Source organism: Schistosoma mansoni (genome assembly GCF_000237925.1).
Source record: "Schistosoma mansoni, WGS project CABG00000000 data, chromosome 1 unplaced supercontig 0010, strain Puerto Rico, whole genome shotgun sequence".
Taxonomy (NCBI): domain Eukaryota; kingdom Metazoa; phylum Platyhelminthes; class Trematoda; order Strigeidida; family Schistosomatidae; genus Schistosoma; species Schistosoma mansoni.
In genome coordinates this window covers 830,307-857,170 of record NW_017385987.1, presented here as the reverse complement: position 1 = coordinate 857,170, position 26,864 = coordinate 830,307, and the positions used below count along the sequence as shown (strand labels likewise).

At 31.2% G+C, this 26,864-nt stretch overlaps 1 protein-coding gene and 1 non-coding gene across 2 annotated transcripts in view; both read left to right on the top strand.

Annotated features, from left to right (window-relative positions):
- The window catches only part of Smp_175720 (tripartite motif protein trim9, putative), a gene marked incomplete at both ends in the record, with an annotated part of 44,081 nt that extends 33,723 nt beyond the window's left edge, over positions 1 to 10,358 (top strand). Inside the window, one exon of the mRNA XM_018791950.1 lies at positions 9,961 to 10,358. Coding sequence (XP_018644859.1) covers positions 9,961 to 10,358 — 398 coding nt within the window. The remainder of the gene's footprint in view (positions 1 to 9,960) is intronic.
- A 3,508-nt stretch (positions 10,359 to 13,866) lies between these two features.
- Positions 13,867 to 13,945, top strand: Smp_tRNA_01492_Pseudo_???.1.1. The gene has a single exon. It is a non-coding gene (tRNA).
- The last annotated feature ends 12,919 nt before the right edge of the window (positions 13,946 to 26,864 follow it).

The following is a 26,864-nucleotide window of genomic DNA, read 5'->3' as shown; positions in this document are numbered from 1 at the left end:
CCAGCATTCTCCAACCCACTCTGTCCTGGGCCTTCTTTTCTAGTTCTATCCAACTTTTGTTCATTCTTCTCATGTCTGTCTCCATTTCTCAGTTTAATGTGTTCCTTCGTCTTCCGCTTTTCCTCTGGCATTCAGGACTCCATGTGAGGGCTTGACTTTCGACGACGTTGTGTGATTTCCTCAGTGTTTGTCCTATCCACTTCTAGCGCTTCTTCTTGATTTCTTCCTCAACTGAAATCTGGTTTGTTGTCTCGCACAGTAGAATGTTGCTGATAGTATCTGACCAACAAATCCGAAGTATCTTGCGTAGACAACTGTTAATAAACACCTGCCTATACTTATTAATAAAAAATAAGGTATTTAATTGTTCTCTTCATTTCTACATTGATAAACATAAAATGGATCATTTAAAAGGATCAGCCAAAACTTTGTTTAAACTATGAGGAAAATATAACAGCCAAATAAATGATGCCTACGTAAAAATGAAGATTATGAATTAAGTATGGTTATTGTTTACATCTTACAAAATATATGCTTGAACGTAAATAACTAAAGACAAATAAAGAGATGTTAAATTATAGAACGAGTTCTATTACACTATATACCTTTTAATAAATATTCCTATTTCCATTATAAGTGACTCTTTCTTCATCTTTATTTCTTCCTTACACAGTTTTTTTTTCGCTTCCTAGTTATTTCTTTTTTATGTCAATTTCTCCTCAAGGCGTTTTTTTTCTTCTATACTTCTAATTATTCAAAGTACGTGCAAATGAACTGAAAGAACACAAATTTGTTCATGTGTATACGTTATACATTCTATTTTGAACAACATAAATATTTATGAAATAGTTTTTTTCTTTCATTCTCTACTTATCCTTTTTCTGTGTTTATAAGACAAGAGAACAAATACTACTGAATTATCTAGAAAAACATATGAGGAAAGAAAAGAAACATGATGTAATATGATAGAAAAATCTCCTTTAAGCTTCATTTGAATTTATATACTTGTCTATTCATCTGTAGTAATTTTATTTCGTTTCTATGATTTGTTAAAGATGAAATAATAAGAGATAATTCACTGACGGTATATTACGTAATAAACAATAAAACATTCCGTAAATGACCATTATGAAAATGGACTACAAAATATAAGTAAATAATTATTACCATTATGTGTAAACAAAAGAACTTCTGTCGATCAATTTTTATCGGTTTGTAATTCATGGTTTGGGATCAAATACAATGCTAAATGTTTATAAACCCCTAATTTATGATTGTGTATATCTAATTATATTCAGTGTTTCAAGTGTTTGAACAGATATTAAGTAATCAGTTGAGATTTAAATCAATCCTCCTCGAATATGATACTTGTCGATCAAAATGTTTGGTTGAAATAATATAAAGTGGTAACATGCATTGCCGTTTCAAGTTTTCATATTAAATAATACTTACTTTCAGATTTTCTAGTATTCTACACAGAAGATATGTGCTAGCATAAAAATACGTCGCGTTCGACGAAGATTTGATCATGATACTTAAAAGAATTATTTTCTTATGGTAGAGAGATTATCTCAAAAGATGACTGTATAATTTTATCTGAGTAATTCATTACAATGACAAGCAACTGTATTTGTATATATATTTAAAAATGTCACCTTTTTATTCATGAATCGATCAATAAACGAGCTGTTGAAAACTGAGTGGTGAAATTTAAATTCCCCAGCAGTGAATTCTCATAGAGCTGCACACTGAGATTTGGATATCTCTCTGTTGACACAATAATTTAAGTTTGCTCAGTTAAAGTTCAGTGGTTCGATCCTTGAAAAAGATTCTATTCACTATTTGCCGTAAATGTAATCCAGAAACGATTGTAACAACCTTATTAGGTCTTATATTGAAGAGATTTAAAGATCAGAACTGTATATTGCAAAGGTCAGAACAATTTTTAAACCTGGTTACAGTTAAGCACACTAATAAAATTAACATTTATTTTGATGACTTATCAGTCAGGTTAAGTTAATCATAAACAATCACTTTCAATTTTCTACACTTTCCTTCTAATCTTTAAACTGAAAAATTATGTAGGCATCAATAATAAGTTCGGACTTAATTGTTTCGAACAAATTAAGCATTAGGTAGAGAGTTAATAATAAATATATTTTTGTTATATCCCAATGAGTAGAAAAATTGTACTTCAGACATTTCGTGAGTTAATGCAGGCCACTTCTTCAAAGTAAATAAATAACCGACAGAAAACTAACACAAGTTTAAATATTACAATTTAATGGCACTGTTTAGAGTTGTGTTAATTTGATGTCGGTTATTTATTTTCTGTAAAGAAATAGCCTGCATTAAGTCACGAAACGTCAGAAATACATTTTATCTACTCATTTGGATATAACAAAAATATGTTTATTAGAAAAATTATAATTTAAAACACAAACTGAGTTACTCAGTTGAACTGTCACTGAAAACTGGGAGGCACTGAACGGTCATTTCGTCCTATGGAGGGCTTCTCGGTAATGTTCATCTATGGCTCTGCATCTGGGAGCCGAACTCAAAATGTCCAGTCTAGCGCATGAACGCTTAATCTCTAGACCAGTAAGTTGGTATCCAGTGGTGTGGATGTCAAATTTCAATCAATTCAGTGCGTCAAGGTTTTCAACAATAATTCAGCTAAGATCATTTCGTTGATTTAAATTTTGAAAACTCTACAGTCTCCACAAATTTACATTATACTTATAAAATCAAACTTCAAAGAAAGAAGAAAACAAACAATCTTTTGATTAAATTATGATAATTTATAATTTTAGTAATGTAGATATCATTCAGTTGGACATCATTGTTTCGTTCTGATACTATTAGATTAACTTATCATATAAATGCAAATCCTTTTTGTATTTTTAAAACAATGGTATTTACACATTTTTTTCCTTCACATTTTCAATTATTTTTGTGAAATCAACAATGTTTAAACTTGATATTTCCTTATTTATTTTGTGGATATAAGTTTGATTATCTATCTTATAATACAATAGACGTAGGCGGTTACAATGTAAAGATTTCTTTGCGTCAACTTATTTTAAAATATGTCAATTCTGTATAAATTATTAAATACTTGTGGTGTGGTCTACTTATATCCATATAATTAGTATGTAGTGACGGTCAGATATAGAATGTATTTTGGCAAAAGATCGATAAGGAACGAACAGGAATGAAGCGCAATTGGTAGGAAAATGCATGAACAATGAAATCAGAGAAGATGGACTGATATTTGCAGAAGGAACAGTTAAGATTGAGACAATTGATTGATAGTTTGCAAATTAACTGTTTACTGTATGGTTATCAGATTTAGTGAGATAGTCTGCAATTTGTGCTTATATACATCCGATTGTCACAACTAGTGTTTTGTTCACTACAACTGATTATTTCAACATCATAGTGATATATATAGGAATAAATAATGGGATTATTTGTTATTAACATAACGGTCAATGTTGCAAACTGATATATAACTATATTTTTAAAGTGTGTATATAAAAAAGGAATAACTAAAGTTGATTAAGGCAAAACCAAACTTTATTTATTTGTAAGCAAAAGTAAACAAATTGTTAATTCAGTTCCATAGTTTCATTAATTAAATATATTGCTGAATTATGCTGTCATACATTCCACTTACGAACGATGCTACATACTCCTTATTTCTGTCAGAATAAGTATCATACACCACAATATAAATAGTGGTGTCATTAATTTACCACAAATCATCTTCAGGTTACTAAAGATATGAAATTAGTAGTTTAATAGAGTCATGAAATTCAAAGCGACTTATAAATAAATGAAATATGATAACACGATTTTCGGGAAAAACTATCAGTTTAAATAAGATTTATCCATCTTGATTATCACTTACACCTTTTAACTTAATTTTAAATTGGTTAGACAGTAACTTTTCAGTTGAATATTTTAATATTAACAACTTAAAACTAAGTAACTAACCAACACCAATCTGAAGTACCATTGCTCTGAAGTGACATATTTAATTATTTTGGCGTCTATTAGATCATATAATAAGGTCATTTTAATTTGATAAAACAGATTAACTATATTTTTTTTAAAAGTTTACAATGCTTGTGAATAAAAGCTATATCGAGAATATAAGCACAGTATGCACATATGCCAATAAGAGACTCACCAGTTGCAATCCTAAACATCAATGGGAAGATTCAAATAAACAGTACTAATTGAATTCAAACTTCACCTCATTGCACAAGCAAGTGGCTATCAGGACTCAGTAGCTGAGTGGATAACGCGATGGCGTTTGAAGCGAAAGGTACTGGGTTCGAGTCCTAGAGTGAACATCAAAGCTGAGATGCAGGTACATCCAGCTGACAAGTCCCAAATAGAACGAAACGCGTGTCCTGGATTCCACTGCTAGCCACTATCCATCTCTGCTTACCATGCTTGTGAATTTAGGCTATAACGAGGCAATACACACAGTATGCATGTATGCCAATAAGAGACTGATCAATTACAATCCTAAACATCAATGGGAAGATTCAAACAAACAATACTAAAGGAGTTTAAAAGTTTATTTTGTTTTTACCAACATCTCACTTCATTAATTGTTGACTAAAAAATTATAAACTAATTATGAATTACAAAAATCACTTCGAAAAAAAATAAATTCCTAAACAACATTTCGTATATGTTTGTCTATAAGAAATAATTAAAGGAGATTTAAATGGATGCTGAAAAAAACACAAAACAAAAAAAAATATTTGTTTCCTACGCAAAAAAAGAAAGAACTGAGCAAGAGGAAAAAGGAAAGGTCTAGATGAAAATCAGATTCCACTTAAATTTATATTTGATGATTCAGCATTTCTGTTCACATCATTAACAATAACAACATTGTTTATAACATTGACGAATAGTTATATATATAAGACTTATTCGACTATATTTTCTAATAAATAATGACTCATCGATTCCCTAGACACGAAGGTTTGCCTAATCACATCAGGATGAAAATACATCTACTGTATTTCATTTGATGTAATACTCTTAAGAATTTAGTCTTTCTTATTTTTTTTAAAATTATTCTGAGTTGATTAACCTAGAACCTATTTAATATTGTCGTTTAATATTCAGTAACAAAAGAAAAAGAGAAAAGAAAGTGAATACTATATCACTATGAAAGAACAAATTACATTAGTGGATAGAAAGGTCTACGAAAACAATTTCTTCTTAGATGTTGTTATCTTTATACTTTGAAAACTTCTCCATTTCTTTTTACTCACTTAAAATCAAGTGGAATTAAATAAATTTCAATGTGATTATGTTCAGAAGTTTGATGGATTCTTTTATTTTCATACTTTTTTATTTATTCTTCTACGATTATCAGGGTTGTGTTGTTTTTTCTACTGACTGTTGCCAATTCTCAAGGTGTTGTTTAACTCAACTCACTTTTCTAAAAAGTTTATCCTCCTTTTATCATAATGAAATGAATTTATTTTGATTCTTTACTAGTTTTGTTCACGATCTCTGTTTTGTCTACATATTCACCTTAGAGAATAAAATTATATTAATCAATGAATCATCAATAAATTAGATTAACACTTCCACTATGTTATCAACTTCGTCATCATCATCATCATCAACAACAACAACAACAACTAAATCATCTTGATTGAAACTGTTATCATTTTATTATTATCACTTAACTATTGAATCCTTCAATTAAACTGATAAATTGGTATTGCGTGATTTAAAGATGCATTTAGTAATGTATGATATAATAGACTGTGAAAATCATTGCATTAGTCCCTTAAAATTATTATTTTATTAAGAATTAGAGATAAATAGTAAGAAAACAAATTTGTTCATTAAATAGATGAGGTGATTCATAGCTCCAGAATTTGGTTAATTTGATTTTTAAACTTCTAAGAAAAAGAAAACATGAATTTTCTAGAACCTACTAACTAAAAGTAAATTTCATCATAAGTTAATGTTAAGTAGAAAGTTATTAGGTAACCAAAAGAGTATACCACAACTATTTGGTTATTGTTTAATAGTTGACAATGTATACTCATAGTTATACATGTGATGCAACTTAAACGTTTCAAAAACCACAAAAGAAGCATATGACTTGTTTAAGTAGTATGTAACGTTGTGAATTGCCAAAATCAATTAGCTTTATTGCTTTACTACCCATCATTCCCATATTTTTTTAATTATTACATTAACAATGTGTGGTGTTCATACAGAAACAAAGATACTTATTTCATAGTGTAGATATTCTTTTAAACAGGAATATAAATATAATTGGATAAGTATAGAAATTAAGAATATAAGAGTTATTTAAAGGAAAAAAGAGCCATTAAAAACAGTTATTTAGTTAACAGATATAAAGTATAGTCAATGATATATTCTGACAAATACAAAATATAATATTCATATTTATTTATTTATTTAAACACATAAATATTGGTACAAAGGGGAACCAGATACATATGCGCCACACAAATCTCATTTGATTTACGTGAGGGCTGTGATACTGCCCAGGTGCCCAAACTGAAGCAGGTAGTTTTCTAAAGGGGTCACACCGGGAGCCTTCGACCTAAATATCTGATCCACAAGACAGTGGAGCATCGTGAGCAGATGTAGTCCCATGGAGGCCGGTGATCAACGATTGATTAATACGCCATTTGTTCCCTCAGGATACTGAAGCCCACGTGCACCATTGGCTCGGAATCAGGGTTTCCCAACTCCCCTAGGTGGACTTTCCGTGTCCACCAACCCGGTTAAAGCGCCGGACATTCGCTTTTTGTCCTATCAATTTCGTAAACAACACCCCCGCCACGAGAAGGCAGTGAGTAGGACTTCCCTGGCAGAGTCTATATACGCGTAGCCATGTGAAAGTATTTCGAGAGGAAGAACGGACTCTCCGCCCTCTCAGCCGTACCAGGGCATATAAATGAGATTATCTACTTATATGCATTCAAATTACTTGAAAGGAATCAGTAGAAAGTTCCTGAACCTACTTTCAATACTAGCTGACATTCATCAATAAGGTATATCTGAAATCGTATTGAAAGTGATGCACTCCATGGGATTTGAGCCCATTTTTAAGTAATATCACTAGGTTATTCGATCTAAGACTGATCTTCTGTATAGGTGTAAGATATTCAGAGAGTATATTGTTTATCAATTTCTGTTTTCATCAGTTTATAAGAATGATCATTAATGAACTATTAAATCTCAATACTTACCACAATTTCGTAGATCGGTTGAAGTTAGACATAAACACCATTGAATGCCGGCTCAATGGTCTAGTGGTTAAGGGCTCGCCCGCGAGACTGATAGGCCCTGAGTTGGAATCTCGCGAGGCGAGATCGTGGATGCGCACTGCTGAGGATTCCCACAATGGGACGGAACGGTCACTCGGTGCTTTCAGGTTTTCCATGTTGGTCTAGCTTCAATTGACTCATGATCTCAACTATATAAAATAAATAAATATTTTATTACGAGTTATTTATATAATTTTTAAGACTATATCATTATTTTAATTTAATCTTGAATTAATTTATCATATGTAGCAGTTTCTAAGTTTATTCAAATTATTAAAGAAATAATAATTATAATGATAATAATACTAATAATGATACAATATAACAATTTATAGTTATTTTTCATTTTATACTAACATATTTATTATATAGACTTATACATTAAATGTTTCTTTGTTTTTTTAATATTAAAAAAGAATTCCAATTATCTTACTTACAATCTTGATTGAATTATTTATTAGCCTTTGTTCAGAATCTTGTTAAGATAATGAACTATGGAATAAGTTAATTTTATATAGTTGAAATCATGAGTCAATTGAGTCTAAACCACTATGGAAAACCTGGAAGCACTGGACAGCCGTTTCATCCCATTGTGGGACTCCTCAGCAGTGCGCATCCATTATCCCGTCTCGCGAGATTCCAACCCAGGACCTATCAGTCTTGCGGGTGAGCGCTTAACCACTAAACCACTGAGCCGGTATCCAACAGTGTTAATGTCTAACTTCAACCAATCCACGAAACTGAGCAACCATTCACCAATGTCTTCAGTGAGTTACTATCTCACAACAGACCTGGTTGAACTCCACTGGTCACTGCTTCTGACTAGAACTCCAGGAAATACCTCATGGAGTCAGTCACTAGTGGGCATATGATCATTATGAGAAGTGGGTTTTGTGGAGATTTTAGTAATTTTATATAGTTGAAATCATGAGTCGATTGAATAAGTTAAACCCTTCTTTATAATGATATATATATACTGTATGTTTCGTTTTACTGAATGGATATCTGAACTTATTAACTCAGTGGATAAAATCTCTAGCGTTTAAAGTGGAATGTACTGGGTTCTAGTCCTGGGATGAGTATTAACACTAGGATGTACGTACATTCAACTGACAAGTTGCAAAATCAATAAAACGAAGATCTAAGATTCCAATACTAAATATAAAAACAATAGTTCTATAAAAATTTCTTCTCAGTCATTTTTTCTTTCAAAATTATTATTCAGAATACTCTTATTATGAAGAATGACTTTCTTGTAATGGAAACTTCTATTCTGGATTGTTAAACAATTTTTACTCAGTAGTTAACTATAGGTGTCTATTATTAAGACATCATCATAAACTTGATGTAATTCTTAAAAAAGAATAAACAGATTAGATTACGCAAACTCATAATATTCTTTGATGCGAATTCCTTACTGGCAGGTGTGATTACAAGTGAAAATTAAGTTGATTGTTTATTACTAGATGATTTTATTAAAATTTCACCTTATAAAATACACTTCTCATTCGCTAAGATTTTACAAATATAATCTTTCTATTTAATGTCTTACATCAACTTGGCTCCCAAATACTGTGAAACTGTTCGCTCCAATTTAGACGAAAGTTCTTATAGATAATAATTGACTATGAAAACGAAGATGATGTAACAAATAACTACATGACAATTTAGGTTTATTGTCAACTAAGAATATTCACCATTTGAAAATTTAATATAGTTTTCAACTGTCGAATAACGTGACAAGCTATACATATCTGTTTTTATACGCAGGATGAAAATACTACTTGAGTAGATGATTTATTACATCTGCAATAATTTTCTCTAGTAAGAATTCTTCAGATTCAAGATAAGCTTACTCAGCATTCTCTTCTATTCATTTTGTAAAATATTGTTCGATGCCGGCTCAGTGGTCTAGTGGTTAAGCGCTCGCGCGAGAATAATAGGTCCTGGGTTCGAATCTCGCGAGGCGGAATCGTGGATGCGCACTGCTGAGAAGCCGTTTAATAGGAAGAAACGACCGTCCAGTGCTTCCTAGTTTTCCATGGTGGTCTAGCTTCAATTGATTCACGATTTCAACTACAAAAATATTGTTGAGTGAAAACGACATATTATCCACAATGATAAAAATAAAATCCCATCAGTTTGTGAAGTGATCTATGAGGAAAGCAAAACCAACCAAACACATAATTTGAATTATCCACCGATTAATTGATGTTTGAATGAAGTAAAAAAAGAATGTAAGTTGTTTTATAAACTCGTCATCCTAAATATAAATCAGGGAAAGTTTGGGAACAAATCAAATCCAACTTATTGATTGATCTGTTAGTAGTATACTAAAAATCTTACTGTAATATCAAGGTGTGTTAATTCACTTTGTAATATGAATTTAAATATGTTGCATTAATCTTGTTAAATATAAATCCAACTGACAAATTTCCATTTACTTTAATTGTAAACAAAAATTAAATGTTACAACACAATCATTTTGATGCAATATAACATATTGAAAACGTTTTATTTTATTATCAGTATATAATGTAAATTAAATTGATTAAAACAAAAAGAATCAATCTAAATATTTGTTTTATATTTCTCTTCTCTACAACTTTAGGTCTTGATATGAAAAGTTGGTCAATTTATTTTGATTATAAACGAAGTTGGTTTTTACATAATGGAGAACATTTTGAACGAACTGATGGTGGAATACATGCTGGTAGTGTAGTTGGTATTCGATTTGATTGTAATAGAGGCAGTTTATCTTATTATTTAAATGATCAACCACATGGTCCAATTGCGTTTACTAATTTACCAAGTGGGATTTATTATCCAGCTGTCAGTTTAACAAGAGCTATTCAATTAACTTTACATTCTGGTTTAGAAGCTCCTAGTGAGAGTGAAGAAAGTGATGAAGATAGTTCTGGTGGTGGAACAGGAACTGAAACCACTTCTATGGCAACCACTGTTTTAACCCTACCTTCTACACTACAAAGCAAAGGATTAAGGCAATGAATTTATTGACATGAGTATGTTTTAAATGTTATAATTTTGGACGTATATAAAACAATTATCTTTGTTCTTAGATATTTCAAAATTCATATCCTATTCATCTTATATTTTATTTTTTTTAAAGGTTTAAACGTATTTAACCTTTTAATAATCACAACTTTTAGCTATTAATAATACTGGTCTAGCAATGGATCCTTGTAGAGGGCACTACAACCCTGTTGAGATTACAAAAAAAGCCACTTTGAATGTAACTCGTTTAAATCAAGCATGGCTGCATTTTTTAGGACCAACTATTTGAAATTATGCAGTTTATACAGTTTTCCCAGCAGTTTTTAACAATCTGTTGGCTCTAATCTAGTGGTTCATCGTTTATTTTACTTTCAAAGTAAAGGAAAATAAGTTATTTTATTCAGGTTCCACCCATTTTTCATATCCGGAGTATCCCAGAAAAAGCAACATATAGATTTCACTGATAATAGTTTGTTTGTATAAATTGATGATATTTCTATGTTTGAACATGCATGATGGTAAACATATTTAGCAATAACATTTGGATAGATAAGAAAGATTTTTTTACTGTTTAGCCATCTTTTTTACCGGTTAGCAAATACTGTTTGTAAAACGAAGCCTGTAGTTGGTTCTCATAAGAGGTACCATCTCCTTGTTATTTCAAAAGTGCACTTCACAAATCCCGTTAAGGTTTCGACTCATTTCCATTTTTTCCAGGTAATAATAAGTAAGAAACAGTGAAAACATCTTTTTAAAACACGCTATCACTATGTATATTGTAAATAATAAATAAAACTAACAAGATTGTTTAAGAAAAAATTTGATTCACTGAGGAGGTCAGGTTAAAGGATTTTTTGACTTCCGGTAGTTTACAATAAACTACGTAATCATTATTCTTGTAGAAATTTCTAAAGTAAGTTGTCATTCTACCTTGATAAATGTTTAATTCCCTGAAATATTAAAATATGATGTTTCAATGACATTTTCTTATCTGATATGTTTGAAAAAAAGAATTTCAGTTACTCGGATGTACAAAATCAAGCTCTCTGTTAAACCCTATACATATTTCTTAATAATTTTAGGTGGAATACCTAGTAAGTGATTCAATTTGATAGGTTTCTATGTATTGTTATAAAGCGGAATTGCATTTTTATAAAAAATAATAAACTAAGGCATTTGATTTATAAAATATTGTCACAATACATCTTGTACTTAGTGTACAACATCATTCAAAAGATACTTTTTTGTATTTTGAAAAGTATCATAACAACTACTTCTTAAAATTACATAATTTTATAAAGTGGATAGTGGGATTTTATATATGTAATATTACATCATACTTTATTTATAATATTTCCGGTACATATACGTGAGTTTTGGTTAAGAGTTAAAAAAGAAAATTGGCGAAAACTTAAGTGATTGAATAGAGGTAAGTATCTTATTAATCACCTATAAGTACCTAATATTTATAATTGTTGCTTCACATTGACATATAACTTGATTATATGAACATTGTTAGCTCGACAGATAGAATTTAATCACCCCTAACAGCTCGACAAAATGGCGTTAAATAATGTTGTGTAATGTATTGATTTTTAAGTGCAACAAACGTCAGTTTAATATATATATATATATATGGACATGCATATCTAAATGTCTAAAAACAAGATAATGCCTAAGATTTCTAAAAACCTTACAGTTCAATCACAGGAATCAACGAAACAACCGGATATGAGGTTTAATTTTATTTAAAGCCTATATCCACGAACATGCTACATTTTTAAGATTTTATACTACATTTTATTATCTTGTAAATTGACTTTTTCATAAGTGAAAATTTCTTACGCAAACATGAATTTTAAATTAAACATAATGGATTTACATGTAACGATTCGAGGGACATGTGTATTTAAATCAGATAAATAATCTAAAAAGCAAATAACTATATTTGATTCTTTCAGTTGTTTAATATGCAAGTAGGTTGTTTAATCCGTTTTATGTCATTTTGTGCATTTAGTTCCACTGAATCATCTATGAATTTTACTGAACTTTCTGGAAATTATTTCGTAATAATTTGAAGCTAGTTTTCATTATGTACTAACGTCAGATGAAGAATCAATTAAAACTATGGAGTATTGGCAAAGTTATTGTATTTTATTTCAGAACTCTTAAACATATCGTAATCTCCTCTCAATATTAAGGAATAAATCGAAATTCATTTTCTTTTTCCTTTTTTCCAGATTATTAACTACATAGTCTGCCTGCAAGTTTTTTTCGAATATTTACCTGTAAACAAACCATGTGTAGCTCAAAGTTTCAATCCATTGAAATATTAACTTCAAGCTATCAGTTTGAAAAAATAAATTTAAAATAACCAGCTCAAATAAGATGAAATCTTGTAATATTTCTTCAAGTACATTACGTCATTTGAATACATTTTACAAATATATAATTGACTTTGTATCAGTATCCATGAGAACATTAAAATCCTAATGTTTATTTCACTTTTTTTTTGATGTTTTAAGTAATTTGAATTTCATAAATAATCTGATTATGATATACATTTTCTTTTGTATAAATTAAATAATATACGAATTCTATGCTTTTATTTATTATTTAAAGTTTTATTGTTTTTTTTTTTGGTGAATATAAAAATTTTACATAAAATCTGTTAATGAATCTATAAAATAATAATAATAATAACTTATTAATGTTTTGTTTATTTAAATTGAATATTGAATTGTGAACATTTAGTCATTTATAAACTTATTTGAAGAAAAAAAATAAACAAAATGAAAAAACTAAAAAAAAAATAAATAAACAAATAAGACTTGGTCATAAATAGATGAACCCACACCGTACATATATATATATATATATATTTATGTACAAATGAAAAACAGCTGGCTTTTTTTGTTTATATTTTATTAAATCTTATACAATGAACACAACAGAATTCAAAATATATATAGATTATACTTTGAAATATATTAATAAAGTAATCAATTATTGATGATCATAAATCTTTTCCTCTCATGTTTTTCTTTTTTTTTCTTTCTTTCTCTATTGATCAAAAATGTTTGTTTTTCCTAAATTTTTTTGTCTTATTTTTTATGTGTATATTTTTTATTTATATTGATTAGAAATGGATTATATATGATATATATATATATTTCATTTCGTTTTATTTGAATGTTTAATCCTTTGATTATATTAACATGCTTTTTTCATGATAAAACTGTTGGTAAATTATTAATCAATTTTTTTTGTTACGAAGTCTTCTTATCAGAGAGAGTTTTGGGGAGATCTCAGTATTTCTATAGTTGAGATCATGAATCAATTGAAGCTAGACCACCATGGGAAACCTGAAAGCACTGGATGGCCGTTTCGTTCTATTGTGGGACTCCTCAGTAACGTGCACCCACGATCCCGCCTCACAAGATTCGAATGTGTCGCTCAATTTCGTAAATCGGTTGAAGTTAGGCATTAACACCGTTGAATGCCGGCCGGCTCAGTGGTCTAGAGGTTAAGCGCTCACGTGCGTGACTGATCAGTCCTGGGTTCGAATCTCAGGAGGCAGGATCGTGGATGCATACTGCTGAGAGTCCCACAATGGGACGAAATGGCCGTTCAGTGCTTCCAGGTTTTCCATGGTGGTTTAGCTTCGATTGACTCATGATCTCAACTATGAAAATACTTATTCTTCTTTTTTTCTATGCATGTTTTCTTTAAAAAAAAACAATTTAATTATGTTTGAAACGATAATAGTAATAAAAATATACTTTTTCACAAGTAAATCTGTTGTAGGACTGTGTAATATGGTTGTTTTGTTTTTCCTTTAAATATGTCAATGTAATTTGTATGTTTGTGTGTGAATTTATCTTTTAAATCTTATTCCATATGATCATTTAATGAAATCATGAATTTTTCTTTTTTTTAATTAGTAATATATGTACACAAATATTTGTCGTTGCTTCTTTTTTTCTATCTAAAAGTCAAATAATTTGTTCAGGGAAGAATCAAAATATATAACTTGACCAGTCACTTGAGAAAAAAAAATCATTCATTCCCTTATATCTGGTTTAAAATAGATTAACTTATCAAATCACAATGATCATTTATTTCTATTGATAATTTGAAATCTTATTGATGTTGAGAACTGTAATTAATTAGATACTGGTCAATTACAGCCTTTAACATCAATAGTAAGCTCCAAATAACCGATATATATGAATTAAAACTGTCCCCATTTCACAAAACAATGGCCATCGGGACTTAGTAGCTAAGCTGATAGCATGATGAGGTTTGAGGTGAACAGTAGTGAATTCGAATCCCGGAGTGTACATCAACACTAGAATACAAGTATATCCAGTTGATGAGTCTCAAATGGGACGAAACACATCCGAGATCCTACTACCAGCCTTTGTCCATAATCATTAGTGTTGAATTGTTTAATCTTAAATATTTTAATACTTGGATATTTTTATCTCACGAAACCAAACAATCACCATTCAAATGTGCTAATGCATTGTAATCAAAGGGTTTTAGGGATATCAACTCAGGAAAGTAGAACGATGATCATTTTTAAGGTAACTTATAAATTTTGATGGTGGAATTTATTCTACCCTCCTTTTTCACTAAGTTTACTAGTTTGGCTTGTAAGGTTAATGAAATTGCGCAAAAATAATAATAAATACAAATAAAGTTATGAAACCTTATCGATGTGACCGTTAGTTTCTATCCATTAAATGAAGTTTTAAAACAGCAAAATGTCTACCAATAGATTGGAAATATTGCTTATAAGTAAATGATCGTGATTTACAGAAAACATTTTTCATCTTTGGGGACTTGCTTCGCCTAAATTCGAATAAAGTATTATAAAGACAGTGAACTAAAACTTTGATAGATTTTGTGTTAGTAATGAAGAGGCGTTGTTACTAGTTATTTTATAGAATGTAAATATAAAAATATTTACATTATGAAGCAAATTCTAACAAACTTTAACAACGATAGACAAATAAACTGAAAAACTGTGAAATAACCGATATGTTACTAAAAATAGTTATTACGTTACGTTCCTTACTAAAACAAATTATTTGTCTATGCTTTTCTGATAAACTGTAAGAAACGTTGGTTGTCATATTGATAAATTGCGTAGTTTTTGGAGACGAGAGCTTAGTAAATTTCGCGCCTACCGAGAATAAATTAAAAGCCTTAATTTATTTACACTTTGTTAATGCTTAAATCAAAAGTTATTCTAGTCACTGACCGTTTACCTTTACCTAGATAATCTATCAGTTATCTGCCGATACATTTTCATTAAATTTAAACTTGATCGACTGAATAAGAAAATGCCTCTTTTTAAGAAAACATAAATACAGTGTAGTGAAAACTTAATTTGTGAAGTATGTAAGAAAACAGAAAGCTCTAATTTAAGTGAAAATATGATAATACTACATTTAGATAATCGGTGAGCATGAATAGTCCAGTTGTATTAAAGTTCACCTACCTCTCATATTGAAATACTCTCCCTTGATGAATAAAGTAATTTTCAGTATATTAATTCATTTAGAAGGATATCCTACAATCAAACAATTTAATAAATCCGCGGGCTAGGACTGTTAAATTAACATAAATCATCATAAATTTCCATAGAATAAAAAGCAAAGTCCTATTGTTATAACAGAATTTAAATATGACTAATCCGTAACATTGTTTATTCCATTATTACGATAACTGTAGTAGTACGTTTGGTATCACCCAATTAAATTAAGTTTCATACAAATAGTTCTTTTTATCAATTTGAATAGGCAAAATTTATTTATTTGAAATAATATTTCAACACATTATTTAGGCATATTCTTCAATAAGAGAATCTCGGACAAACAATTGTGTATGTAATGACCGAAACATCGATTTAAGCTCATATATAGTTGTCCGGATAATACATCCTCTCGCAACTCGAATCTACATTTTTCCAAGAGCATAAATTTAACCAACATCTTAATCGTTTACTGACACTGATTTCTAAACAAAAATAAAATTAGATCGTTCAAAGCAAATCTTCCGCTTTCAAAATAGACTTCAATGCATTTGCAACTAATGTAATAGCTAAATAAGATACTGTCTACATTTACTTGACTGTCTTTAGCCAACCGAAGCCCTGGATGAAAAGTATTAAATGTCTTTAGTAAATAGCTAGGTCAACTATCAAAAGTGATTTTATCATCACTAAAGTTTTCAGAATCGTCAAAATACTTTAGTTTATTCAAATAAATGATTGTATTTTTTAGAATTTATAAGAATCATCCAAAAGGGATCACGGTAAGTGGGCAATCATTATGTCGTACTCAGTTGAATTAATCGCCATTTGACAGAATGAAAACTTACTCAAAGATTTCAGATTATCAGTTTATTCATGGCAACTTTAGTTAAATTGTATTTGGGGAAGGTATTATCAAGGCAAATTGTTTTGAAATGCAGACTCTAACTAGATCCTACAATGAGTTTTTACCTTATTATTAAAAACGGAAAAATATTTAATACTGAATTGTCACAGGTTATATAGAAAAAAATAAGATAGGTATCGCAAAACAGATTTGCCTTATGAAAGTCTATTGAAATCTAACTAACTCATTGTACGTATGAAGTAAAATTTAAGACTCTATGGTAAATTTGAGAAGTTGCAGCTAATTTTGTGCAAATCTTCTTACGTTTCATACCTACTTAGTCAAAGGTACTGATATTTCACTCAAAATATATCTGACTAATAAAGTTTAAAGAAATGATTTCTTCATAAGTTATACAAAACAAAAAAGACAATACTTACTGAATACAGCAAGTTAATCACTGAAGCATACCTTGATTTTAAAATAAAATACTAAAAACTGTAAAATGAGTAAACTCGGTGGAAACCAATGGCTGGAGTTGAAAATATTACTGAAATTGATCTATATTCGGCATACTTTAATTGCCAAACAGAGTAGACATTTTGTTTGTAAATAAAATAGAAACCAAATATATTTTTTTTCCAGATCATTTTTACTTGGCATTTTCGATTGTTCTTTCATAGCACCTGTTTTTATATTAGTTAAAAATTGACGCTTCTATGCCAAGGGAGTATAAAAACCCCCATAAATTATTTAAAATATGATTTATGACTTTTAAATGGACGGTAATCTGTAGCCGTGTTATGAGTTGTTACTCTATTTACGCAAAGTTTTTCAAACAAATGTTGAGTTAGAAACTATGAAAGAAAGTAGGATGGGTTTTGAAATAACTATGGACAACTGTAAATCTATTATGAGAGTATTTATACAGCTGAGAAATTTTAAGAACTTTGGTTGTATTTTGTTGTATATCTATAAATGTTGCTAAAAATTCTGGAAAAACTGAAAATTGACTGACTTTGTTTAAGCTACACATTGACTAAAATTTAACTGACATTAGCGGTCTCTCAAAGTCCTTAGATTTTTAAGGTTGCTAGTATTAATATAAATATCAGTTGATCAACATGATTAGATTAACCTTGATGTTAAGGTTTTTGTAGAGTTTTCAACCACAGATTTCGTCCAGAGTTCACGAGCTGCGAATTTATTAAACCCTGATAACCAGTTAGAAAGTCACAATAGTTCAATCTGTGAACAGTAGTAATATTAAGTAAAAATATTCAGTAACATTTATAGTGTTAGATTTTCGAACAAACCACCAGTGACACAATTAGATAGAAAATGCTGACACAGTTTTTTCCGAAATTTCAGATACACATCAGTTAGGATATTAAAATGTTTTATACTTATAAATAAAAGGTGTATTGCGTTCCATTCCTTTACATAGTATACAGTTATAAGCTCAAGGTACAAAATAAATTTCATTTGTATTTCACAAATACACTTGATATTCCATATCACTCTAACTTAAATTCATATAAAAATACTTTTGAAGTGTTTATATCTTGTAGATTAAGTGGCTGTCTTAAATAGAACAAAACAACTTAAAGAGTATATCACATAGAATACAATGACTTGAATTGGTTAGTTTGTTACTTAACGATTTAGTTGTTGGTGATTTTGAGTGTTAAGTTTTCCAATAGGAGTGTGGATGTATTCAGTCAACTCTTTGAATCCATTGTAAATAAGCAGACGCATTATTTGAGGCTTTAATCTTTTACATCTATGGAAAAATCTGTGATAGTTGATAAGTATTATCTGAAACTATTTAAGACATTACACTTAATTCATATGACGCTAAAAATATGAAAGAAGTAATCTACATGTCCTCAGAATTCCTATTCTCTCCTAAATAATATTACTTAGGCAATAATTACTACTAAGTATTAATTGATAAAAAAAATTCTTGTTTCACCATCTGCAAAGATACATATACTTACATATTTGGACACTGGATCATATGAGAGAAGACTTGTTATTTCCCTGGAGATCGTAGCTATGTCCTACTGACGAATGCCAACTAACATGAAACCCAAGTATAGGTTATTTCTCAATTAAGCCATTCACCTGATATTAACATGTATTTGTTTTTGCAGTTTAATTCATCATAAGCAAAGATAGATGATGGTTAGCAGTAGAATCCAGGACGCACGTTTCGTACTATACGGTACTCATCAGCTGGATGTACACGCATCCCAGTGTTAACGTTCCCACCGAGACTCGAACCTAGTACCATTCACTCCAAATGCCATCACGTTACCAATTGCAGCCCTAAACATCAATGGGAAGATTCAAACAAACAAAACAAAATGAATTCAATTAATCATAGTTTTTTAGAAATCTGCTTACATAAATATGAAGCTAACAAGAACCTTAAGACTGTAATGAAAGTATTCAACTTCTCGGCTTAATAGATTTCCAATTATTTGGTTGAGATTCATGTCAGTGATCATTTTGTTCTTATGAATACATTGGCGTACACCAACTTCTTGAGTGTAATATAAAAGAAACTGAAAATAATAATGTCATTTTATATGACATAGTAGACTGTTTTTACCTTGGGAAATGTATTCATTACGTTTATAAGTGAAAAGATTATTTATATGTCAATTTAACCAACGATAGGAGATACATTTACATAGAAAACCTAGAACAGTAAAAACATCTTATTCTCCATTGATTTAGATTTATTAACAAAAAATCTTGATTAAACATTGAAAATTGATATTAACAAGATTAATAGTACTAGAAGTAGTATAAAAAGTAGACAGTTAAATGAAATGATTGACAAATGCTTGTATCTCTTCACTGATCTATCTTTTTATTATCTTACTATGTTAACAATAAGTCGTTAAATAAAATTCTATTATATGCTATTGTCCATTTGTTCTTTCAGTTTGGCTTTTAATCAATACATTTTAAGTTAACATGAAATTATGATAGGATTATATAAGTAGAATCATAGCTACTGTAATATTTATTTAATTTAAACTTAAACTAAACTGGACTGTAGAGTTAGTGGTTTACAACCTAAAATCACATAACTGACAGATGGATAAGGATACTTCAGTATATATGGATTAATACGATGAGATATTGTCTTCAGTTAACTGAGGATTTTATAAGCTCTTTTCTTTAGCAACTATACAACCTTATGAAAACATTTCATTAATAAAAGTTTAAATAACGAATCATGTTTAATATGAAACAGAAATACACTCAACATTAGGAACTTTTTTATAAAAAAGAATTCTAGTATAAGAACTCTCGTCTAAATTAGAGCGAATAGTTTCACAGTATTTGAGTGCCGAGTTGATGTAAGACATTAAATAGGAATAATAAATATTTGTAAAATCTCAGAGAATGAATTTGTATTTGTAAAATCTCAGAGAATGAATTTGTAGTACAAATTCATTCTCTGAGATTTTACAAATATTTATTATTCCTATTTAAGAATTTTAGTAGTTAAGCGCTCGCGCGTGAAACTGATAGGTCCTGGATTCGAATCTCGCGAGGCGGGATCGTGGATGCGCACTGCTGAGGAGTCCCACAATGGGGCAGAAATACACTCAACATTAAGAACCTTTTTCATAAAACAGAATTCTTGATCAATAAAATTAACACTTGCTATTAATAACCTAAACTGTATTTCACCGTCAACCACCTATAAATATCATGATCTATGTTTACATGTACCTTGAGGTCATTTGACACTGTCTTTCTATCATTCTATTGATATAAGAATAAATATTCGAAAGTATACCATAGTTCACTTATAAATATTGAACTAAAATAAATGTTGAATACAGCCATTTAGTACTTTAAATTATAAGTCAATAGAATATGTTAAGGGTATTTAAAAGATTAAATCCAAAATATTTATAGAACATTTATGATAAAATACTTGGAAAATATTTTAGCATCATATCAATTCTATTAAGTTCCTTTCAATCAAATAATTTTGTAAACTTTCATTATGATGTCAATAGTATCTACCTTGTAACCCGTTTAATTCTAAGCAATCGGAACCTAGCATAGACAACAAACAGCTGTTTATTTTTTTTATTATGAATTTAGTTTATTTTGTGACTGCATTGATTGATTGATACAAACAAATTAGACAACTAGTCTCTACTGATATTGTAGTGAACAAAACACTGGTTGGGGACAATCGAATGTATTTAAGCAAAGATTACAGACTATCTCAATAAATTCTGATTACCAAACAATGAACAGTCAATTTGCAAATTAACAACCAATTGTTTCAATCTTCACTGTTTCTTCTCTTATTCCATTGCTCATGCATTTTCCAGACGTTTGCGTTTCATTTCAGTTCTTTCCTCATCGGTCTTCTGCCAAAATACATTCTATGTCTGACCCACACCATATACTACTTATATGGATATAAGTAGACCACACCACAATATTCCTTTAATAGAGATGAGTAGAACGCTTATGACTGTCCAGTTTATTTCAAGCCAACCAGATTCTTCGTGAAACGTATTTGTATATTTTGAGCGCCTTTCATTATTTGTCTAATAGTTCCTTTTCTCATACAACGTCATAATTATTCCTTAAACTCCCAGGGCAGAGTTTAAATGGTTTGAATAATTTTTTCTGGTTCGCGTTTTTCAGCGAGTTGGTTTTCTATGGGATGGGGTCGCTAACTTGATGCCCAACCCTCCTTCTTTATCCGGGCTTGGGACCGGCAGTAGCCCCCGGAGGAGCTACAGGTGGAGTTATTTACTAACATTACAATATAATATTTTAAATCCAAACAGCTTTTTTTCGGAAAAAAATTTAATTACATATTAATAAACTGTTTTTATTCTTTGATTTTATGGTAAAATTCTTCTTTTTTCCATTCTAGATGGATATTTTCAAACTTCCGGCATTAAGGAGGCTTATCATTTTTATTTTACTTTTGTTTTTTTTATTTTTATTTTAAAAAGAGCGTGAGAAACGTATTAATTACTGTAGTTTAAAATGTAAACTAAATAATGAATGATAACAAAAACTTATGTTACCTGATTTACACATAAAAACTTCATACACACATACATATATAATTATTTCAACTGATGTACACCATAACTGTTTTTTTATGATGCATTCACTCGTTTAAAACACTGATTGTATATTATATTCAATGGATAATTGATTCCCATAATCTAAATGTTAATATTGAAATTTCAATGTTCAATTGTGTCATATAAGTGACATGAAGCTTATTTTAATAAGCAAGGCGTACCTGCAATCTTGAGGGAACTGGTGCTCCCTGACGGACTCGATCCCGTGTCACTCAGCTTCACAGTCAGAGACGTTACCACTGAGCTATTCGGGTCGCGACCGACCTCCTGTAGGACTGAGATGTAATCACAATTGGTTGATCACTGGGTGGTGATCAATGTCATGCGTGTCAAGTCCTTCTTAGTGCTGATCGAATGCTATCGATCTCTGTTTTATATTTCTTGTAAATTAGAAGTTAGTATGGAAAAAGATACACTTCTGAAATATTCCAGTAAGTCTAACTGTTAGAAAAGAATGTAATCGTATAACTGACTTAGTCTGTAAACCTGCTCTATCGATTGAGACAAGATTAAACTTATTTTTTCATTGGGACAATCAATTTAAAACTCTAATCCTGAGATGATAAAGTTGGTTTTTTGTTGAGTTTAACAGATGGTAATGAACTGTATCTTTGATGGGTTAATTTTAAAAATAACAAAATTTTTGACAGGAATCCAATTATATCACAAAAATTTGTAATATATTTTATTTATGAGAAAATAAATTAAAATTGCTTATTACCATAAGAATTAAATGAATTTATAAGTGTAACTAGTTGGGAAGAAAAACAAAACTTCTTGATGACATATTTCCATTTTTGATTCTGAAGACAAAGAAAACCACTATTAAAGAAAGTCAACAGATTACCACCATAAACGGTTTTCCACACTATTTATAGCTTATAATGAAAGTAGTTACCACTTAAATTCAAACATTACAGTAGTTTGTATATTTTCCTCCCTGTATGAAATACAATTGGATCAGAATCTATGCGCCAAATATACCATATGATAATGAGAGATTTCATAGGACCAAAATCTGTTCAAAAGCTTTTTCGGATGACGATGAAATTTAGCTTGTCACTGTTAAAAAAACATGTTTTTACCTGGACTTTGAGTATTACCCAGTGAAATAGATATGAAACCGGAATTTGTTAGAATAACGGATATTTTATGCTAAAATTCTTTTACTATAGAAAAACAAAAAAACATTGAGCAAAACTGGTATTGTTGCAATGTGTTTTCGACTAAAACTTCTAGCTTCGGCTCAGTATGAGTTTCCTGATCCAAACTATTCAACAACTCCACACTTGAGTAAAAAAAGTTATTCAATCTCGAGTACTTTGAACAAATTTCCATTTAATGTTAGTTATTAATAAAAATTTCACTTAAATCTAATAGTATCTTAGTCCCTTAACAACATGAAATGCATCTAAAGTCATTCTTAATTATAATAATCGTAAAGACATTATGAGACATTTTTCTTTCAGATTAACTACTCATTCTAGATACAAGTTATTGACAATCGTCATATCTATATAGTTGAAATCATGAGTCAATTGAAGCTAGACCAACATGGAAAACCTGGAAGCATTGGACGGCCGTTTCGTCCTATTGTGGGAATCCTCGGCAGTACACATCCACGGTCCCGCCTCTCGAGATTCGAACCCAGGACAAATCACCGGGCCCAGATGACTTACCTCCGGCTCTTTTTAAAGATGGTGGTGACTTTCTTGCCAAGGAATTGACTATGTTGTTTACAAAGGTTTGGGAGCTAGAAAGTGTTCCAACATCATGGAATAAGTCAATAGTCGTCCCTATCTTTGAAAAGGGTTCACGTCGTTCCTGTAATACCTATCGGGGGATAAGTCTACTTCCGATTGCGTCCAAACTATCGGCTTCTGTCATTCTTCGTAGACTGTTTAAAACACGAGAACGATTGACTCGCGAGGAGCAGGCTGGTTTTCGTTCTAGTCGAGGATGCATTGATCACATCTTCACCCTCCGCCAAATGTTAGAACACCGTCATACTTATCACAGGCCAACAATCGTTGGGCAGCCTTCGATTCGTTGGACAGGATTGCTCTCTGGAATTGTCTATTGAAGAAGGGTGGGCCTGAGAAGTTTATTAACATCTTAAGGGCCCTGTATACGAACACCTCAGATAGAGTGAGGGCATACAACCACCTTTCTCCCTTGTTCCATTCAAGCAGTGGAGTTAGGTAGGGTTGCCCAATCTCACCATTCCTCTTCAACTTTGCCATCGATGACATTCTGGAAACAGCTCTGATGGATGTGAGTAACAGCGGTATAGATCTGTTGCCTGGAGAACGACTTCTCGACCTTGAGTATGCGGATGATATTGTCTTACTGTGCGATAATGCCCAAGGCATGCAATCCGCACTTAATCAGTTGGCAATCAGTGTCCGCAGGTACGTCATGTGCTTTGCACCCTCCAAGTGCAAAGTACTCCTACAAGACTGGCGGGATTCTCATCCTGTACTCACCCTGGATGGTGAGCAGATTGAAGTAGTTGAGAAGTTCGTGTATCTAGGTAGCTGCATAAGTGAGGTGTTGGCGTGAGTGATGAGATCGATGCACGCATAGTGGAAGCAAGAACGGCTTATGCCAATCTGGGCCATCTTTGGCGCCTTCGTGATGTTAGTCTGGCTGTAAAAGGTCGGATCTACAACGCGTCGGTGAGAGCAGTTTTGCTCTATGCTTGTGAAACCTGGCCTCTCCGAGTTGAGGATGTTAGATGTCTCTCTGTGTTCGATCATCGTTGTCTCCAAAGGATTGCTGACATCCAGTGGCAACACCATGTTAGTAATGCAGAGGTTAGGCATCATGTGTTCGGGCCCAGTGACGATAATTCAATTGGTGTCACCATCTTGAAACACCGACTTCGGTGGCTTGTACATGTTCTACGAATGTCGTCCCAGAGACTTCCACATCGTGCATTATTTGCCGACTCTGGGACTGGTTGGAAAAAGCGGAGAGGTGGTCAGTGTATAACATGGTGTCGTGGTATGAAAGAAAGCTGCAAAGGGCTAGCTTCTGTTGGTCCTTCACGACTCCCTGGATGGGGTCCGAGAGATGGTGCAACACAGTGGCTAGAGACGTTATCAGATATGGCTCAGAATAGAAGCCAGTGGCGAGCCCTCTGTAACCTTCTTTTACTTTCTTCATAAAGAGTGGTTATAACTTTCTTAACTGAAAGAGTCTTCTGGTTGTACATTTCAGTTCCCCCCATCATTACTCTTCGCTTTTTTCTCATCCTATTTTTTTATGTATACGCATCTTCCCCCTTTCACTTCCCATTCTCATTGTTTTGTGTGGCGCATATGTATCTGGTGCCCCTTTGTACCAATATGTATGTGTTTAAATAAATGAATAAATAAAGGACCTTCGGTTCTGCGCATGAACGCCTAACCACTAGACCACGGAGCTAACATCCATTGGTGTTAATACCTAACTTCAATCGGTTCATAATAATAAGTCATTTTGAACTGCTTCATTATGAATTCCTATTTCATCCATTCTCCAATCTTTTCATTCCTGAGACAGAAATAGTTTATGATTATTTGATAAATCAAAACTATTTATGTGTATAGCACTGTTATTGCTTTCTTATAATATATCCCAGACAAAAGAAATTGAGTAATCAGTTTTAAAATGAGTTATCCCATTTTGGTTGTTTTTCTGTGCATTGTGTCGTGCTACTCAATAATAATAAGTAGTTTGATGTCTTTCAGCCATTTTATAAGTTTTTTCGGACAACCATGTTCTATCTCTTCACATAAAATACAATTAAAAACTTACTTCATTCTAAAATGGTTCCCTACTTTAAAGATGTTAGGCCTGTTTCGTTTTCTTTAGTCACTAAAAATTTGACTTCATACCATTCTAGATATTTTTCTAGTGCTTAGTATTTGCTGAAATGGACTTGACCAACTGTGTTCATAGTGTGAAATTTCTTAATGAGACTACGATATTTAATTACGATTTTTAATCAAGTTACTTTCACTTAAACGTCACCAAAGGTAGAAAAACTGAGAATTAAGCTTAAACAAACATTGATACACAAGAGACATCCAATGATTACTAATAGTGACTTTATTCGATATTATTCGTTTGATACATCAATAGGAAGGGTGTAGTGAGCTGGTACCTACTGCGTTTCTGACGCCTAAAAAGCTTCCCTACATTTCCATACTAGTTATAAACGTATCCGACGGCCTTTTTTTGAAGATAACCCGTCATCGCTAGAGTGTACTATACAGCCAAAGTTACCGGTATTGATAAATGTTCATGCCATACTAAAGACGAAAACAACATGTAAACGATTGTCTCACAATCCATCATATCTACTAACTTACATGATGGTGCAAAAATATTGACATTGGGGGAAGCAGTCCTGCCTTATAAATAATAGTGGTTGTGTGTAAACCAAAATATCTGTGGAAACAAACTAAGTTTAGTGACCAAATAAAACCAGATGTTAATGCCCACCTTCCACCACACTCAAGCGCATGACTGAAACGAGTCAAAAAACTGATCGACACTTAGTCTTTTTGGTTTTTACAGAGAAACTGTCTTGGACGAATTCTTACGTTTGTTGAAGCCTCAGCCATACGGAGATCCAACCTTAGTGTTATTGATTTGATTTTAATACCCAAATTGGCGTTGTATATGTTAATTTATTTGGTTTTCTCTTCGTTTGACATATATCTTGTCAAGTTAAAGGATGATCAGTTCCTTTGAAATATATTGTTTTAATACTGCACATGGTTCTGACGAACTTCGTATGATCATTGCACTACTTAGATTAAACATACGTTTCCTTTTATCATGAAACATCTTACAGAATTCACTAAATTGCTATACGGTTTGCGTAAGGTAACAAATTTCCTTAGTCCCTAGTCGACTTTGCAGAAAATATGCTATACTGTTTGGAAAGTGTTTGTTATTACATATCAGTA